Source organism: Calidris pugnax, unplaced genomic scaffold (genome assembly GCF_001431845.1).
Source record: "Calidris pugnax isolate Ruff unplaced genomic scaffold, ASM143184v1 scaffold450, whole genome shotgun sequence".
NCBI lineage: Eukaryota > Metazoa > Chordata > Aves > Charadriiformes > Scolopacidae > Calidris > Calidris pugnax.
The window spans coordinates 450,933-470,139 of NW_015094504.1; the positions used below are offsets into that span (position 1 = coordinate 450,933).

The 19,207-nt window shown below is 45.7% G+C and overlaps 1 protein-coding gene across 2 annotated transcripts in view; it reads right to left on the minus strand.

Annotated features, from left to right (window-relative positions):
- Positions 1-19,207, minus strand: part of FBXO16 (F-box protein 16) — a 38,440-nt gene that overhangs the window by 8,509 nt on the left and 10,724 nt on the right. For both annotated transcript variants that reach the window (XM_014963055.1, XM_014963053.1), the window contains exons 4-7: positions 17,751-17,786; positions 7,866-8,072; positions 6,142-6,306; positions 5,163-5,368 (exon numbers count right to left, since the gene is read on the minus strand). In XM_014963055.1, the coding sequence (XP_014818541.1) occupies positions 5,163-5,368; positions 6,142-6,306; positions 7,866-8,072; positions 17,751-17,786 (614 nt within the window). The remainder of the gene's footprint in view (positions 1-5,162; positions 5,369-6,141; positions 6,307-7,865; positions 8,073-17,750; positions 17,787-19,207) is intronic.

A 19,207-nucleotide genomic window follows, 5' to 3' on the forward strand; every position in this document is an offset into this window, starting at 1 on the left:
TGCTCTGACAAGCTCTGGGTGGTCCTGCTTCAGCAGGGGAGTTGGACTAGATGATCTCTATGGTCCCTTCCAACTCTAAAAATTCAGTGAAAATCAGTGAAAAAAAGCTACCTGGACAATTCAGGCAGAAAACAAACCAGACCTACCAGAAATTACCTTCAGGAGAAATGGCACACGTAGAGGCAGCGAGGCTGAAAGTCACAGCTCTAATTCCACCACGGGGTTTTGATAACCCCTTCCAGGCAATTGGTAATTCAAGCCTTGTCAGTATCTCCATCGCCTCACCACTCCCTCGACTGTACATCTCATCTCTGCTATTCTTAATTTCACTGCTCAGTGGCTTTGAAGCTTTTCCCACACTATCCCATCCAAAGGGAATAACCTCCTGGTGAACAAACAAACCAGACCTACCAGAAATTACCTTCAGGAGAAATGGCACACGTAGAGGCAGCGAGGCTGAAAGTCACAGCTCTAATTCCACCACGGGGTTTTGATAACCCCTTCCAGGCAATTGGTAATTCAAGCCTTGTCTGTATCTCCATCGCCTCACCACTCCCTCGACTGTACATCTCATCTCTGCTATTCTTAATTTCACTGCTCAATGACTTTGAAGCTTTTCCCACACTTTTCCCCATCCAAAGGGAATAACCTCCTGGTGAACACGCTCCGGGATCTCTGTCCCTTCTCCTTCGTGCTGATGTTTGGCACCGAGGCTCTTGGGCCCCGTTCAGGTTTTATAGTACAAGCTCATGCCTTTCTGAGCAAGCAGCAAAAAAATCCATCCCCAAAAAAACCCTGATAATTTCTCAATTATCATCCAGATTTCAAATTAACACCATTCTGCCATATTTTTGGGCACTGCCCAGGTGCGACACGGATTTATGGTTCTCCTCAGGGACATGAAGCACCAGCATTGTCCAGGCCAAACCCTCACCCAATTGTGCTGTAAAAATCTATTTATTTGTTTTTCAAAGGTAAATACCCAACTATAGTCTTATAATGACTTTGAAGCTTTTCCCACACTTTTCCCCATCCAAAGGGAATAACCTCCTGGTGAACACGCTCCGGGATCTCTGTCCCTTCTCCTTCGTGCTGATGTTTGGCACCGAGGCTCTTGGGCCCCGTTCAGGTTTTATAGTACAAGCTCATGCCTTTCTGAGCAAGCAGCAAAAAAATCCATCCCCAAAAAAACCCTGATAATTTCTCAATTATCATCCAGATTTCAAATTAACACCATTCTGCCATATTTTTGGGCACTGCCCAGGTGCGACACGGATTTATGGTTCTCCTCAGGGACATGAAGCACCAGCATTGTCCAGGCCAAACCCTCACCCAATTGTGCTGTAAAAATCTATTTATTTGTTTTTCAAAGGTAAATACCCAACTATAGTCTTATAGCCCCAAGTATATGTTTTGTGGTACCTCTGTTAGGACTCACTTAATCTCCTCTCCCCTGCATAATTGAGAATTGACTGTATCTTGTTACACTTCCCCATATTTTGGGGTTTTTTTGGCTGAGCAGGGTCAGTTCTCTGCTACGAATTCCCAGCAGTGGAGTTTTGATACTGCTGTGGAAGGGAGCACGTAGAGCTAACGACTCCTCTCAAAAGGCCAACAAAGAAAGAGGTGGCAACTCTGCCATTTAAATGACAATATTCCAGCTGCACCCTGTCAGGATGAACAAGAGAGTGCTCACCTCTCTTTGGGCTAGAAAGCAAGTGTAGAGTGAGGTCAAGCTCAGAGGAGACTTTAACCAGGTCAAAGAGCTATGAAAAACTTAACTTTTTTCGTTACCTCTTAAATTCTGCAAAATTTAACCTGCCATTAGGCAGATTAACTCAAAGAAGTAGCCAGTGAGTAGTCTCACACGTTGCTTTGATGACGGCGTCAGGTATTCCTTTGATGTCATCTTCTTTATTCACAAAGAATTTTCTCCAAGTCCAGCTTTCCTCAGCACAGCAGAACTCAAATGGGAAGGATGGTTTGTTGGCTCCCAGTTTCCCAGTCCACCTGCTGGCCTACACGTGCCCTCTCTAGCCCTTCTCTCTCAGCCATCGCTTTGGTTTTCTGCTGCTTTTCTGCCAGTTCTGCTGCCTCTTTTCACACACGCTCATGACCTCAACCAAAATACTCGTTTCTATACCCATTGAGACTGCAGCAAACCCCATTTCCTCCCCCTGGAATACCTTTGCAAATCCCTGTAGTTTGGGAAATCACTCCTATTGTTTTAAGAAGCTCATTTTACATAGATTTCATTACTTCTGAAATTCATTTTACACGAAGAGTGGTTGTTATGCCCTTGAGCTCCAAGAATTCATCTAATCTGAAGAATAACTAGACCTACCACAGCCTGGGGGGGCAGAGATTTTTATCTTGGTTCTCTGTTCTTCTTCACAACCCCGTACACTGGTCAGGCAGGGTCTGCCTGAGCCTGTAGCCTGCAGTGAGGTAGATCACACTGCCATGAGACTTCCCAGCTCAACCAACTAGACGTTCACTCACAGTTGGCTGAGCATGGCCTTCCTCAGCCATCCAGAACAAAGCTTGGCATTGCAGTGGGGCACTGTGACCTCTTTGCCATTGTGCTACCGTTGACAGGCACCTTACACCTGCCTAAGCCACACGTTAGCTGCCGCCTCCACCAAAGGCCTCCACCTGAAGAACACTCAACATGAGGTGGTCCCACTGTTCCTACTGCAGCCAGGGAGCCAGGTGAAATGCTGAAGATCCAATCCCCAGGGAGCTGCCCAGAAGCAAAGGATGGAGGGTGCAATATTTAGATGGGACATTACGAAGCGTTTCTTTACCGAGAGGGTGGTCAAACACCAGAACAGGCTTCCTAGAGAGGTGCCCCAAGCCCATCAGGGTTTAAGAGGCATTTGGACAATGCCCTTAACAACGTGCTTTAACTTGGTCAGCCCTGAATTGGTCAGGCAGTTGGACTAGATAATCATTGTAGGTCCCTTCCAACTGAAACAGACTTCTCCTCCTCCTCCTCCTTCTCTTCTCCTTCTCTTCTCCTTCTCTTCTCCTTCTCTTCTCCTTCTCTTCTCCTTCTCTTCTCCTTCTCTTCTCCTTCTCTTCTCCTTCTCTTCTCCTTCTCTTCTCCTTCTCTTCTCCTTCTCTTCTCCTTCTCTTCTCCTTCTCTTCTCCTTCTCTTCTCCTTCTCTTCTCCTTCTCTTCTCCTTCTCTTCTCCTTCTCTTCTCCTTCTCAGAGGGGACTCTGTCATCAATGTGTCGACAGAAAAGAAGCACCAGAATATCATTCTGTGAGTGAGAAGCTGGGTCAGCACCTGAAATACACACCTGCGTTGCTGAATAATCATTACAGATGAGACTACACGCTAGCAATTACTTCCAGCTTAAGTGATATTAAAGGGAGATCCTTGATAAACAAGCAAATCTCCTAGAATTCACTTCTCTCCTTGCAATAATCCTCTATAATTACGGATAAATGTCAGATTTGCTAGAACATTAGGCATTAAAATATTCTCCATTGCACAAATGGATAGAGGCTCAAATCTCACTTAGGAGAAGAAAACAGTCAGCGTGCTTACTGTATCATTAGCAACTCCAAATCATTTGCATCTGGTTTTCAGCTGCATCTCCAGCTCAACGCTGGAACAAGCAACTTTTAAACCTTTCAAACACAGCTTGTCCCACTTTTGACACTGTGTCACAGTGTCCCTAAAGGTCACAGAAACCTTTGGGAGCCGCTACAGAGAAACATTTAACCCAACTGGAAAATACTATCAGGGCATCCACTTGCAACAAAAGGCATTTTGTCAAAATGTTTAGTTAAAAGCCTCCATGAACTCTGCCCAAAAATGGTGTTAGAGTTTGGAAATGTACCACAGAAAGAGGGTGAGGTGGAAACTGGGAAGCCCTTTGAAGTAGAGCAGTATCCTGGGACTAGGGGACGCGGATTAAACAAATGATTCATAAAAGGCTTTTGCTCAGACACTGGGAACTTTGTGGAACACCCCGGAGGAACGATGGGTCCAGCAAAGTTAATCACATTGAGAAAGAGCCTCCGTGAGTGCACGACTGCTTTGCCAAATAATCACTCTGCTGGGCTAATTCATGGACTGATTGTTCAGGGCTAATCTCAGCTCTATCAGTCATTTACCTCAAGTACAATATCTGGATACCTGCATTGTGGCTCAGTTGTTCCCAAGGTTGTTGTTGGCACAGTGAAGAGGAATCTCCTCCTCTCCACACCTTTGGTTGGGTGAGAGCCTCTGCAGTCCCTTTTCACAGGGACTCATGCAGGTAAACTAATCCATTACCTGTTCTCCAGGCTCAGATTGATGATGGTGTTACCAGTTTCATACCCTACTGCCCATCAGCTGAACTGAGGGAACCGCTGCGAGCCCATGAAAAATGAGAGGTGGTGTTAGCAGAGACTTCAAGGAGAAATGGGCCAAAAACTGCCCACGGGTGACTTATCACGACCTCTTTGCTATTGCTCCTACTGATTCTTGTTAATGCACAGAAATTTGACCACAGACCTAAGATTCTGAAAATATCTGGTGCCAGATGTGTTAAAATGAAACATGGGGCAGTTGAAACACAACTCAATGAGCAAAACTATACTTCAGGGGGAAAATGCCTTTCTTTGTTGCTGTCCCAGGCTGTGTAGATATAAATACTATTAATTAAATGTTCTATAGTACATACATACTCTTACACCTGCACCCCTATTCAATCATCTACATCTCTTTTCAGCCAGAAGACCCTTGAAGCGGTAGAACTGTACTTCATCACAATTAATTAATTCTTCCTCTTCTGTGCAAAAACTGCAGATTCCTCTCAACCTTGCAGCTTTATTAAAAACCTCTTGAACAAACTCTCATCCTGATTCTTCCCATTACAGCTGTGTAACGTCCCTAGGAGTTACAGCCTGTTTTATAGGCAGCCACTAACAAGCTGTGCCCATGCGCTGCGCTGAAAGGACACGAAGTAGTGCAGCTGCAACTACAATAGGTCCAAGGTTAATCAAAAAAACAAGCCAAAAGAGCAGCAAAGTGGGTTTGCAACCAGGTTGCTGAGCTCTAGGGCTTCCAGGCAGCTTGCAGCAGAGGCAGAGGGAGCTCGGAGAGGACACAGCCATACCCTACAGCACAGAAAAAGACAAAGGGAAGGAGAGATGAAGCTCTTACGCCTGCTTGGCCTGCTCGATGGGGTTGTGGTTGTTGAGGTAGTTGAAGCGGATGGTGTCCGTCGGGTGCTTGTCTGGTGAACGCCACGGTAGGAGCTGCTTTTTCTTCTTGTTTGTCCTCCTTCCAAGCACAAAAAGTTTTGACTCTGGGTCATCGCTTCCTACCGGTTGCACATCAATAACTACAAAGTCCTCCTTTGAGGGAGTCTAATAAGAGAAAAGAAAATAAGAAAATTAATTTTAGCCTATAATGAAAGTGAGATTTATTTCACCTCACTTTAGACTTCTAAGAATTGGGTAATAACTCAAAATTAGTCTCTCCAGGCTCCAGTATGGTCAGTGGACAGAAACAGTCACCCCCACAGTGCGTGTCATTGCCCGTGTCCCAGAGTCTGTATTAAGTTGAGCTGAAACTGCTTTTGAGATGCTTTAGCATCTGCTCATTGGCTACAGAAAGAGCCTGCAGGAGAGTTTGGCTAGAATTAGAGGGCTAGGTTTTGAATTCAGGGCAGAAGAATCTCTCCCTCACAGCCCTGCAAATCAGGCATGAATCTCAGGAGGCTTCTGAGTAAGGCTCCACCTCCCCAAAACAGCCCCATGGCCTTTTAAGAAGAGAAAAAGAGACAACACCAAGGGTTGTAACAGGCACAATGGGGGCTTTTTGCCTTTCCACCAGCCTTGAGAGCTGGAGAGGGAAATATAGAGGATTACTCCAGAACACCCTGGAAGCACAACAGAGTGAGACCTTGGTGATCACTTCCCATAACCAGTGAGATTTTCACTTTCCCCCTACCAGGGGTGGATGATGGGAAAGCAGAGTGTGTGGTAACACACGAGTTCAGATCCTAATTCAAAAATGACATCTCTTTCATTTTACTAGTGGGAGATTACAGAAAGGTAAAGAGGCAAAGGGATTAGGAACACAACCAGCCCAGTTATCCCCCCAGCCCCAAACATCTCTAGCTGTGGTAGGGCTGTACCTTTGGTCTTGTGATATGCAGCTCTTTCACCATCTCGATGTAATGTCTCTTCCAGATTCCTTGCTCAAAGGGGGTTGGAGAGAAGTTGATGTACCAGCCAAAACGCAGGCACTTCAGCATCCAGAGCTGATCCAGTTCTGACAGGTATTTCCAGTACCAGCTCACCTGTGAATGCCCAGTAAGTTGAAAACTTTGGGGTTTCAAGCATCCAAGATTGCAGCTAGAGATTTCTGTGCTGTGGATGTAATTCCATATGTCCTTTTACAATTTTTCATCACTATTTATGCTCCATTTAAACCTTTCATTAAACCATTTAAACCATTCAAGGTCTTCATGACGTGCTCAGTGCCCTAAGTATTAGCTGATCTCCAGCACAGGGTGAAATATTCCAAAAATCATAGAATCATAGAATTGTCCAGTTTGGAAGGGACCTTTAAGGACATCAAGTCCAACCATCAACCCAAGGCTGACAAAACCCATCACTAAGCACCACGTCTACATGTCTTTTAAATTCCTCCAGGGATGGTGACTCCACCACTGCCCTGGGCAGCCACTTCCAATGCTTCATAACCCTTTCAGCATAAAAATTGTTCCTAATATCCAATCTAAACCTCCCCTGGCACAACTTGAGGCCATTTCCTCTTGTCCTGTGGACCTACAGAACGATTTCAGCTTGTCTGCAGCAACTTCCTGCACTTCTACTCAAGTACAGTAGATGGAATAAACCCTTTATTAGTTTCCACTGAGGAAAAGCCAGCAGCAATAAACTCCCCAAGTCTGATAGGCTCATTCTGGATGTTTTCTTCCTACTCATGTTCTACTGTTGTGCTTTATCACAGCCACTTTGTGTGCAATGCTTGTTCCAGCTTAAGGACAAACATCATCTGGCACTGCCATGCTTCTAATAGCAGCTGTCCAGTAGCACTGGAAAGACCTTTATTTCTAAGTAATTAATTTCCTAATCTGTCTTCTCTCTGCCTGTGACTGAATAGTGTGAGCTTCATCCACCCAAAACAGGACATGGAGAAAGATATTGGAGCAAGCTTTAAACAAGCTGAGATTTCGATCTATTCGTAGTATTATGTGGAGTAGTCTGTTAGTGCAGTAATAATGTCACCTGTATCGACTTCCTCATCCAGAACTACTTTGGGCATCACCTCACAGCACTTTATCTCTTGCAAACATATTTTTGGAGTCTTAGCCACTGTGTTCAAGAGACTGAAGCCCAAGCCACCATGCTCAAAAGCACATCTAACTTCTCTGCTTCTCCACATCCACCACTTTAACATCAAGCGTTTTAAAAGATCTGGTTTTCTTAAAGCATCGTGTGCAGTTTTTTACAACTAGCACAAGCCAATATTTTTCAAAGCAATTAATGATTCTGCACGCAGGGTGAGGTATTTTAAAGAACATGATTTTCAGAAAGTACCAGGCCTCCTCCTTGGGAAGAATCTTGTAAAGTGCCAAATGTTAAATGCTGTAGAGCTGAGCATCTAAAATTACTCATCACTTTTGTAAATCCTGGCCAATCTGGCTTGATTTAGGATGTGTGGAAGTGCCGCGCTGGGGTTCATACAAGCGTCATGAAGCATTTGGCTGCCAAGTCAGAAAACATCCTTGCACCACGAAGAACACTGTCTTTGCTGAAAAATAGTGCTGCTTCCTTTTTTTAAAACTAGTTTGACCCCATTTTCTGAACCTTAGGGATGTGTTGGCTTTTTTACCTGTGCACATCGACAGAGGCTCCGTGGGTCCAGGAAGGAAAAGATGTATAAAGACAGGACTCTAGGGAGCCTTGTGGTAAAATCCAGAGCCTCGGTGGGGACTCGATCCTGGAGCTGCTTGGCACAGAATTTCTGCTGTGACAGGGAGCAGCGTTCCAACAGGTCCACGAGGATCCTTCTCCTCTGAGCGTCTGTCCACTTGTCAAACTGAAAAAAAAGGAGTTTCAGGTTTTGAGAAACCGGAGATTCAGCTTCTTAAAATAAAGCCGACATTTAAGGCAAGGGAAAATGCATAAGCAGCAGGTTTTGGTGACTCATTCGAGAGCAAAGCACGTAGGAACTGGGAACAAATGGAGAGGCTACATTAAAAGAAACTCTGAAGCCACATAACATATGATTTATAATCCTCAAAGGATCCAGGATGGCCTAGTCCAGGACACACTCATGCTCACAAGACTCTTTGCTCCTGGGATGAGCTCTGAGACTTTGGCTTCACTCACAGAAAGGAGGAGACCCAGATGTGTTACAGGGTCAGGTCCCAATGACAACAAGGTCACTGCTTCTTCCTCTCCTGACGCTTATATGGCCCCCACTACTGCAATATGTGAGAGTCTCACAATCTAGAAAGTGTTTATTCTCACAATCACAGAATCACAGAATCTTCTAGGTTGGAAGGGACCTTAAAGATCATCTTGTCCAACTGACAAAAATAGACACCCACACAACAAACAAGGAGCATCATCACTAAACCATACCTCCCAGCACTACATCAACCCGTCTTTTGAACACCTCCAGGGATGGGGCCTCAACCCCCTCCCTGGGCAGCCCATTCCAATGGCTGAGAACCCTTTCAGTGACAAAATTTTTCCTAATATCCAGCCTGACCCTCCCCTGGCGCAACTTGAGGCCATTTCCTCTCGTCCTGTCGCCTGTGACTTGAGAGAAGAGACCGACCCCCACCTCTCTACACCCTCCTTTCAGGGAGTTGGAGAGAGCAATAAGGTCTCCCCTCAGCCTCCTCTTCTCCAGGCTGAACACCCCCAGCTCCCTCAGCCTCTCCTCATAAGACTTATTCTCCAGACCCCTCCCCAGCTTTGTCGCCCTTCTCTGGACCCGCTCCAGCACCTCAATGTCTTTTTTATGGTGGGGGGCCCCACTGCATCAGAGAAGAATCCCTGCTACAGGGAAGAGGAGTAAAGAGAAACTCATGTCTCAGAAGGAAAATCTGCGGCACAGATCGGGCAGCACAGGAACAGAGGTTTTTCACAGCATTTCTGTGCTCATGACAGGTATCTAAAGAGGAGAATTAAAGCAGCTGTGGGAAGAAATGAGCACTGAGGTAACCACACAAGCACGTATCGCTTTGCTACGATGGCAACAACAAGGCTGTGTGGAGCAGAGCTGTGTAAACAGGGTGGGAGCATCACTGGTGGTTGCTGGTGTTTTAACTCGTGTTGAGAGGAGAGGATGGAAAGGGCCCTGTCAGCAGGAATCTCCTGGGAGGAGACTGACCTCATCGCCACAATCTGTCTCAAAACCAGTAAGAGCAGTCCTGGCGGGGAGTGCCAGGAGGGAGGAAATGTCAGGGGACCACGGCAGCCACCGGCAGGACCAGCAGGAACCCCTGGTAGGAACCGCACGGTTAAAGGTGGCCTGAAATCCAAATTTCAGAGAATTCCTGCTTCATCTTCCTTCCCAGCACAGCAAAAGCAGCCTCGACCCAAACTCACCTCCTTTTCAAAGGGAAAACTGAACTGGTTGGGGAATTCCCCTGTTTGGGGAACGCTGCTTTTCCCTGTTTGTTTCTTTCTCATGCCTCAGCCATCCCCAAAACGTACACTCTGCTTTCACAAGATCATTTCCTGAAGCCAGCTTTCCCCAGCTCACAACTTGCTCCCTACAGGTCAAATCACAGCACATCAGTTTCTGCATTTAACCTCAGGGGCAGCTGAAGTCCTTAGTTCACAGAATCACAGAATCACAGAATCTTCTAAGTTGGAAGGGACCTTAAAGATCATCTTGTCCAACCGTCAACCCAACTGACAAAAATAGACACCCACACAACAAACAAAAGTTAACCATGACCTCCAAAAATTAAAAATAATAAGAAAAAGCATGCAGTTCTAACCATCACCTCCAAAAATTAAAAATAATAAGAAAAAGCATGCAGTTCTTTCAATATTTTTTAGATTATAGATAGATGATTTGATGTCCAATTTCCTTTCTTTTCCCTTTCAGAACAATATACACTAGAAATTCAGATACTTTTTTTTTTTTTCAAATCTATGGTCAAGTGGAGGATTGGCAGAATAATAGTTTAAAATATACTGTGCAGATGAAAGGTAATTAAGAAGTACTTTATTTCCAGATTATTTTAAAGAATCCTTTATTTCTTTCTTTATTTTCACTAGGATGTATTTCATTCCAGCACTGGAGAATAAACTCTAAGAAGCAAATAGCTCTTCTCCTTGTAAACACCTGTGCAAGACCTTCGAGAAGGTCAGCAAGAAGAAACTGGTGGAATTGGCATTCCTGAGATCCCAGAGACAAAAGGCCAAATAGAAGAAAGCTCCCAAATGTCCATGCCTTTTCAGAAAGGTGGCGAATTAAGGGATACACCCTTTCCCTCCCATCCCTGCTTTGCATATACCTTCCACCTCTAACGATTTTTAGCAGAGTATTAAGGGAAAACTGCAGCAGGACCTTTGGATGTGGGGCTTAGAGACAAGAATAAAACCAGACCAAGGTGCAGCAGAGGGGGCAGAGGAAGTTCTGCCTGTCCCCTTCTCACCAGCAGCTCTGTAGGAAAGGCTTTCCCTGGCACATGGTGAGGGGGCAAAGCTTCTGCTGCACAGACTCCCCATTCACGAGCACAGCCAAAAATCTATGGTCAGGTGGAGGACTGCCAAAATAATAGTTTAAAATATACTGTGCAGATGAAAGGTAATTAAGAAGTACTTTATTTCCAGATTATTTTAAAGAATCCTTTATTTCTTTCTTTATTTTCACTAGGATGTATTTCATTCCAGCACTGGAGAATAAACTCTAAGAAGCAAATAGCTCTTCTCCTTGTAAACACCTGTGCAAGACCTTCGAGAAGGTCAGCAAGAAGAAACTGGTGGAATTGGCATTCCTGAGATCCCAGAGACAAAAGGCCAAATAGAAGAAAGCTCCCAAATGTCCATGCCTTTTCAGAAAGGTGGCGAATTAAGGGATACACCCTTTCCCTCCCATCCCTGCTTTGCATATAACTTCCACCTCTAACGATTTTTAGCAGAGTATTAAGGGAAAACTGCAGCAGGACCTTTGGATGTGGGGCTTAGAGACAAGAATAAAACCAGACCAAGGTGCAGCAGAGGGGGCAGAGGAAGTTCTGCCTGTCCCCTTCTCACCAGCAGCTCTGTAGGAAAGGCTTTCCCTGGCACATGGTGAGGGGGCAAAGCTTCTGCTGCACAGACTCCCCATTCACGAGCACAGCCACATCCTCTTCTCATTAAAACAATCACCAATTTGCAAAGAGAAATTTCTCCCATATGTTCCAGAGACAAGGGGGTATCTGGCTTACTCTCTTCCTCACCAAAGATTAAGCGAACTAATCAAAGCAAATCTCGCTCCTCTTTCGAGAAGACAGAATATTTGCTCCTATTTAACTCTTCCCATTCTGCCACGGGTTTTGCAACAAAGCCATTTCTTCCAGCATCCTCAGCCTGTCCTTACACTGCGAGGGAAACTCCAGTGAAATCAGGAGCATGGGAACACCCAGCTTCTTCTCCGCTGCATTCAGCAGCAGCCAAGTAGTTAAGGAGGCATAATTTGTCTCTTTTCCAGTATTAACAAGCATGTCCCCATCCTACATTTGGCTGCCTCTCTCCACAGTTCCTCCCCTTGCATCTGATTACAGCAACCCAACCAGTTGGACCGGATTCCCCTTTTCAAGGTGCTGCACCTTCTCTAGCCCAAGCCAGGAACTTTTTTTTTTTTTTTTTCCCTTTTCTGTGCCTTTCCCTGAGCCCTGGGGAACAATGTCTCCCCGGGGACTGTGTGACATAAGGCTATGCTAACGATGCAGAGTGCTCGGTCCCCGCTTCTGCGATCAGTTTACAATTAATCCATGAGTGCACACACACAAATAACACAGCCTGACACCGAGGGGAGAGCCCAGGACCTCAGCCTCAAAGCACAGAGGCTCTGACGCTTAACCCAAAGAGGCCCCTCTCTGCTGGAGGAGACAGGTTCTTTCACTGACTTGAACCAGCCACTGAAACGGGATGTGATCCTCATCTCCAAACCAGCACAGCACAGAATCAGAGAATCAGAGACTTGTTTGGGTGGGAAGGGAATTTAAAGATCTTTAATTCCAACCTCTCTGCCCTGGGCAGGGACACCTCCCACCACACCAGGTTGCTCCAAGCCCCCTCCAACCTGCCCTTCAACCCCTCCAGGGATGGGGCAGCCACAGCTTCTCTGGGCAACCTGGGCCAGGCTCTCACCACCCTCCCACCAAACAAATTCACAGCATCACAGCATCACAGAATGCTATGGGGTTGGAAGGGACCTCTGGAGATCATCTAGTCCAACCCCCTGCCAGAGCAGGTCCACCCAGAGCAGGTCCCACAGGAACGTGTCCAGGTGGGGTTTGAATGTCTCCAGAGAAAGAGACTCCACCACCTCTCTGGGCAGCCTCTTCCAAGGGCTCTGCCACCCTCATAGGAAAGTTCCTCTTCATGTTGAGATGGAACTTCTTATGTTCAAGTTTGTGCCCGTTCCCTCTTGTCCTGTCCCTGGGCACCACTGGGAAAAGACTGGCCCCATCCTCCTGACACCCACCCTTCATCTCCCCTCTTGCAGTGTCCAACCCTTCCCCCTCCTCCTAGGGCTCCCCTCCCTCAGCCAGAGTCCCTCCCCAGCTTTCCTGGAGCCCCCCTTCTTGAGGGACTGGAAGGGTCTCTAAGGTCTCCCCGGAGCCTTCTCTTCTCCAGGCTGACCCCCCCAAATCTCTCAGCCCCCCCTCCCAGCAGAGGGGCTCTGTGAGTTCACAGGGTTACAATAACACACGGGCATCCCTGTGCTCTGCAAATGCAGGACCCAATTCGTTCATAAACCAAGCTCTTTCACAGAAGAGCTTGCAAATAGATGGAGATCATTCATCCACGCAGAAATAATTTCCCCCTCCCTCCCCAGCCATCTCCTCCTGGTCCTGAAGAAAGGATTTGTTGGAGACCTGAGGCTTGGGTGAGAAGAGAAGGGATGAAATAGACAGGCAGCTGGTATCCATAAGACACACTAGCGCACCCCACAAAATGCTAAACATCTCTGCTGTCAAGCTGCTTCTTCACAGAATCACAGAATCACAGAATCTTCTAGGTTGGAAGGGACCTTAAAGATCATCTTGTCCAACTGTCAACCCAACTGACAAAAATAGACACCCACACAACAAACAAGAAGCATCCCCATCACTAAACCATACCTCCCAGCACCACATCAACCCGTCTTTTGAACACCTCCAGGGATGGGGCCTCAACCACCTCCCTGGGCAGCCCATTCCAATGGCTGAGAACCCTTTCAGTGACAAAATTTTTCCTAATATCCAGCCTGAACCTCCCCTGGCGCAACTTGAGGCCATTTCCTCTCGTCCTGTCGCCTGTGACTTGAGAGAAGAGACCGACCCCCACCTCTCTACACCCTCCTTTCAGGGAGTTGGAGAGAGCAATAAGGTCTCCCCTCAGCCTCCTCTTCTCCAGGCTGAATAACCCCAGCTCCCTCAGCCTCTCCTCATAAGACTTATTCTCCAGACCCCTCACCATCTTTGTCGCCCTTCTCTGGACCCGCTCCAGCACCTCAATGTCTTTTTTATGGTAGGGGGCCCAAAACTGGACACAGTACCCAAGGTGGGGCCTCACCAGTGCCGAGTACAGGGGGACAATCACCTCTCGGGCCCTACTCCCCACGCTGTTCCTGACACAGGCCAGGATGCTGTTGGTCTTCTTGGCCACCTGGGCACACTGCTGGCTCATCTTCAGCCGACAGTCGACCAACACCCCCAGGTCCTTTTCTGCCCGTCAGCATGAAAGCCAAAATGGTGCCAGGGAGCGTGCTAACCATTTCACAGCGTGGATGAGCAAGTTCCAGCACCTGGGAACACTCGGCCGTGCAGTGCAGAAGACGTAGCCCACAGGGTGAGCTGAATCACTGCCTGTGCTCCCCTGACTTTCCACATCTCATTTGGCTATAACGGGAGCTGAGAGGCTCACATCACCTGGAGACACCGACGCTCAAGTGTCTTCATCTACAAGTACAATCCCAGCTTCATTCTCGACATATTAACCTGGGTGTCAGCGTGACGGCAACAAGCATTGAGGCAGAGCAAAATGCTTTTATGCTTTTTAAATTAATGGGAGGAATTTTTGGCTCGCAGAAGGCAGCAGACAGGGAGGCTGAGAGGCAGCACGTCAAGGCACCTGCCCTGGGTGCAATGCAGAATAAAGGCAACTAGAATAAAACAGGAAAATTAACAGAGAGATGTTAACCCTTTCACAGTTTAACCCTCAGAAGAGTTTCAATTGAAAGACAGCAGCCCATTTTCTCTTTTCTATCCATCTGGATAGTTTTATAATATATAGTATTAAAACTCCTGGGTAAAGGAGTTGGAGTGAAGGAAATTCATCGCAAATGTGCCCAGCAGGATCAAAGCTGGCAAATCCTCGTGCATGGGAACAAGCCACAATATTTGGTGGAGCTGAATGCAATCTGAGACAAGCCAAAAAATTGTTGAAGGTCCCATTGCCCACCTTGGATACTGCAGGTGACAGCACAGCCAGGCCTGTGCCCTTCAGGGCTGCCCAGCAGCGCAGAAACAGAGAAATTAAATCCTTTCAGGTCAGCTGTTCAGTGTTTCTCAACCTGTATTTTATGGACCACGACAGCCTGGGAGCCATCAAAGATGTTCTGTGACAAAATTGCAAAAAAAAAAAATAGCTAAATGAAAACACCCACACATAGTCCCTGCATGCAGGCAAGTAAAATCAGAGAGAATAAAATAAACAAAATTTATCCATCCAAAGTTTAATCTCGTCTTTATTTGGCTGTAAAGGACGACCACCGTGGCAGTGCTGCTCAAGGCAACCTGGTGGATGGTCCTTCAGTGGAAAAAGGTTGAGAAACACTGAGCAGGTTCACCTCGTGCTGCAAGGCAGGATCCACTCTCCCCAAACCATCCCTGACACACGTCTGTCTGACCTGTTCTCAAAGACTCCAGCAACGGAGATTCCACCCCTTTCCCTTAGGCAAGCTATTCCAGCAGCAAATTATCTGTAGCATCGGATTTTGATGGTGTCTAAATTGTGTTTCCATCATTGCATCTCCTCCTATCTAACGTGAACACAGACATCAGATCATGCCCTTCCTCCTTTTCCAATATCTTTTGTGTGTCATTGGAAAGACGTTAAGTCTTTTCTCCATCTTCCCGACAGTAAAGGAATTTTTTTCATTATCTTCTGGACCCAAGACTTGTTCTCATTTATGACTTGTTCTCAGAAGTATCTCAAATTGGTCCCCAGCTTTCTCAAAATGCAGGGAGCAGAACAGCACTGCCTTTCAGATAGCCCTTTGGGAGAGTTCCCTTTATTACCATTACGAGGCACGGGCAGCTTATATTCAGTTTGTGACCCACCATCATTCCCAGCAAATTTTGATGCAGAATTGCTGCCTACTTGGGTTTTTTTTTAGATCTGCAATTTTGTAAATTTTTACATGCAGCACTTTTCCCTTGTCCTTATTAAACTGCAGGTTCATTTCATTCTGATTTCTTATCTCCAAAGTTCATTAAATCTCTCCAAGCCTGGTATCACCTGCAGATAAGCATATTATCCATTCCATCATCTAGATATTACCGAAAATGCTTAACAGTCCTGGACTTAGGATAGACTTCAGCTGTCCAATTTCCTAATAAAGCACTAACAACTACACTGACTGTGGGTTCCCAGCCACACCACCCTTGCCTCCAGCAGTTTCATCTGCTCTGCACTTTCTGAGAGGGCTATGGGAGGGTCATGTGAATCGACATAAAAAGTCCTGCCAAGAGCACCGTGATTTCTTGACACGGTTTCTCCCAAACTCAAAGTGCTCCAGGCTTCACATACCACGTCGGATAACCCCGCAGGCTTTGAAGGGAGTTAAGAGCAGCTTTTGTGCTTTCTGCACCCTTTTCATTGGTGTGATGGATGACAGAAGCGCAAGGAGAATTAGCTCTGAGGAGCGTGATGAGAGCTACTGATCTAGTGTCATATGAAGGGTCAGAAATTTAACCTCTCAGAAGATGATTCAGCACTCTCATGTGTGTTTGGAGGAAGGCTGTTTCCCGATTTGGGCTGTTTCAGTGGGGGTTCTAATGAAAACATTTTTGCCCTTTTGCCATGGTACATCCCATGGGCATTTTAAAACACCCAATCATTTTCAAGAGGCAGGTTTTAGGTCTGTCAGTTCCTGACTATCCTGCTAAAAGGCAGGTTTTGAACAACAGCACTCAATCATTTTGTTTCCTTAGCATCCATGAAATTCCTTATTATCAAAATGCATGCATGTCAACAAGTTATAGAAAGCATATTTCATATAAAGATGAACAATCCCTATGAGCTTGTCTGTAAAGGCCAGTTCATATGCAAAAAATTTCCATGAGTGACCTGTTAGGCATAAATAATAAGCATCATACTTCAAATAAAGTTACTGTGCAAATGCACTTTTTCAAAGTGTGCTGATAAAAAGCATCATTTCTATAGTTCTGTTTAGTTTGTGTGTCTCATGTGACCACGTAGCTGGTTCTTTGGTTCTGTTTATGAAGATGTGCAGAGGGCTCACATTAATACATTCCGGTGAATTCACTCATTTATTGCAGTAAAGTCCCTGAGTCTGTGCTCCTGTTTGTGCAGGAGACAGAGCAGATTAGGGCTGCTTTCCTATAAATGGATTTTGCTTTATAAAAGAGAAAGCACAATGTGATATTTAAGAGGTGAGCTTAGGACTAGGGCAAATCTTGTGCCATTGCATGCTCTGCCATCAGCTTCCTGGGCAGGTCCATTAGAGTTTTACTCCTTTCCAGCAGCCAGTTACGACTCCCTTCACAGGCTACAGAAAGAAAAAGGCATCTCTAGAGGGCTGTTCTTTAATCCTACATTAAATGAGGTTAATTACCCCCTGGAAGTACCCCTTTCTCTCTGTTGACTGTACAAGGAGCCTGTAATGACCAAACCAGCCAGGCTTAAATATTGTTTCAGACACAGACACCAGAGAAACCCCATCCCCAATGTCTAACTCGCAGTCATTTGTGGTTGAGGGGAGACAAATCCCATCTCATGTCTTTCCGTGCCTCATTTTTTCATCTGCAAAAGAGGGTGACAGCACTTCCCTGTCTCATGTGGGAGCTGGGAAGATAAAGAGAGTAAAAGATTGTGAGGTGCTCAATGATTACAGCACCTGTGTGTGCTCGGTAGATAACACCCTATTTATTAGTATTTTCAAAGGGCTGCTAGCAGGCTGCAAACAGGATGTTGAGGCAATACCTCAACATCCAGTAGCTTCTTTGAAGACTTCACAGACTTTTCCCACGGCTTCTTATCCCATTTCAGATCATTCTGATGATGGAATATGATTTCCCAAGTTCAGAACTTACAGAATACGGACACTGAGGGAATTTACACTTTTACCTTCCTCAAAAGTAAAGCAGTTACAGCTCACTCACTTTCACATCTGCATCAGGAAAATGAACCCCTTTTCCAAAACCCTTTCTCCAAACCCCCCTTTTCCAATGCTTTACATTCCCATTACAGCAATCTCTTGATCAGTTCAGAAATCCAGCTGTATTTAAATATATATTTAAAGGGAAAAGTTTACCCATTTTCCAAGTAGGGCTCTTCTTTCTTCAAATACCTACAAAAGATACACATACAAATAAAAGTGAATACTTAAAGGGGATTCAATATATCGTAAGAAAAATGCAGCTTGAAAAACAATCAATGTAACCTACAAAATATAGACAAAGTCACTGACTGGAAGAGTTTGGAAGGAAGCTATGGAGATCTTTTAGTCCAAACTCCCTGCTAGGGTCAACTAAAGCAGATTGCTCAGGGCCACATCCAGATGGGTTTTGAATATCTTCTTGGATGGAGACCCCACAACCTCTGTGGCAACTCCTCACAGCAAGGAAGTTTTTTCTTATGTTTAAGTGGAATTTCTTGTATTTCAATTTGTGGCTATCGCCTCTTGTCTTTTCACTGGATGTCACCAAGAAGAGTCTGTCTCTGTTTTCTTTAATCCTTCTCATCACATATCTATACACATTGATAAGGTCCTCTCTTCTCTAGGCTGAGCAACCACACACGTCTCAACCCTTCCCTATACATCAAATTCTCCAATTCCTTAATAATTTTTCCAGCCCTGTAGTGGCTTTGTTCCAGTAAGTCCACATCTTTCTTACTGGTTCCTCGATGACCTGTGCCAGGAAGTTATTGTCAATACATTCCTGAAACCTCCTGGATTGCATGTGCCCTGCCGTGTTGCCCTTCCAGCAGATATCAGGCTGGTTAAAGCTCCCCATGAGGACCACTGCCCATGAACATGAGGCTTCCTCCGGTTGTCTGAGGAAGGCCCCTTTCTGATCTTCTTCAGTTCTACAGGCTGGTTCCTGTGGAACGTTCCTTTCACTGAAGAAGAACCCCTAAAGTTCAAAGGCTATGTGTGCACAACTGTGAAGGACAGCTCTGCAGACCTTCTTCTTTGCAGCTACTGCACACACGATGTGCCACCATAGCGCCCTACTCTCTTGGGCATACTGTGATGCGTGGCATCTCACATGCTTCGGTGTGACCAGAAACTGGGCTTCTCATCTCTTTATTTTCGAAATTTCAGTTTTACCAAGCTGGAGACACTGGATGCTTGAAAGCTCCTAGAAGGGATACAACTATCATATAGCCCAAGTGATGGCTTCAATCTTGATGCAGCAAAACCATCAGGAGTAAGAGACTGAGACCAGCCTTTGTTCCCTGGCCATTTCACAGTGACACTTAACAAGAAGGATGATCAGTATCAAAACACAGTGCAGGATTTATGATGTTGACCTTTATCCATGGGGAGCTAGACCTGAAAGTACTAGCACGTGGCTTCCCACTACCACAAAACTGCCTTCTCTACTCAGGATTGTGACCTGGGAAGTGAGGAAATGCTGTAGATGATTTTTCCAGAAGACAGATCAAAGAAGAAAAAGCCCAGCTTATAACTGCACATAAAAACAGCTATTAACCACAACGAGGAAAACACGCTCGATCATTATGAACTCCAAACATGTTATTGCT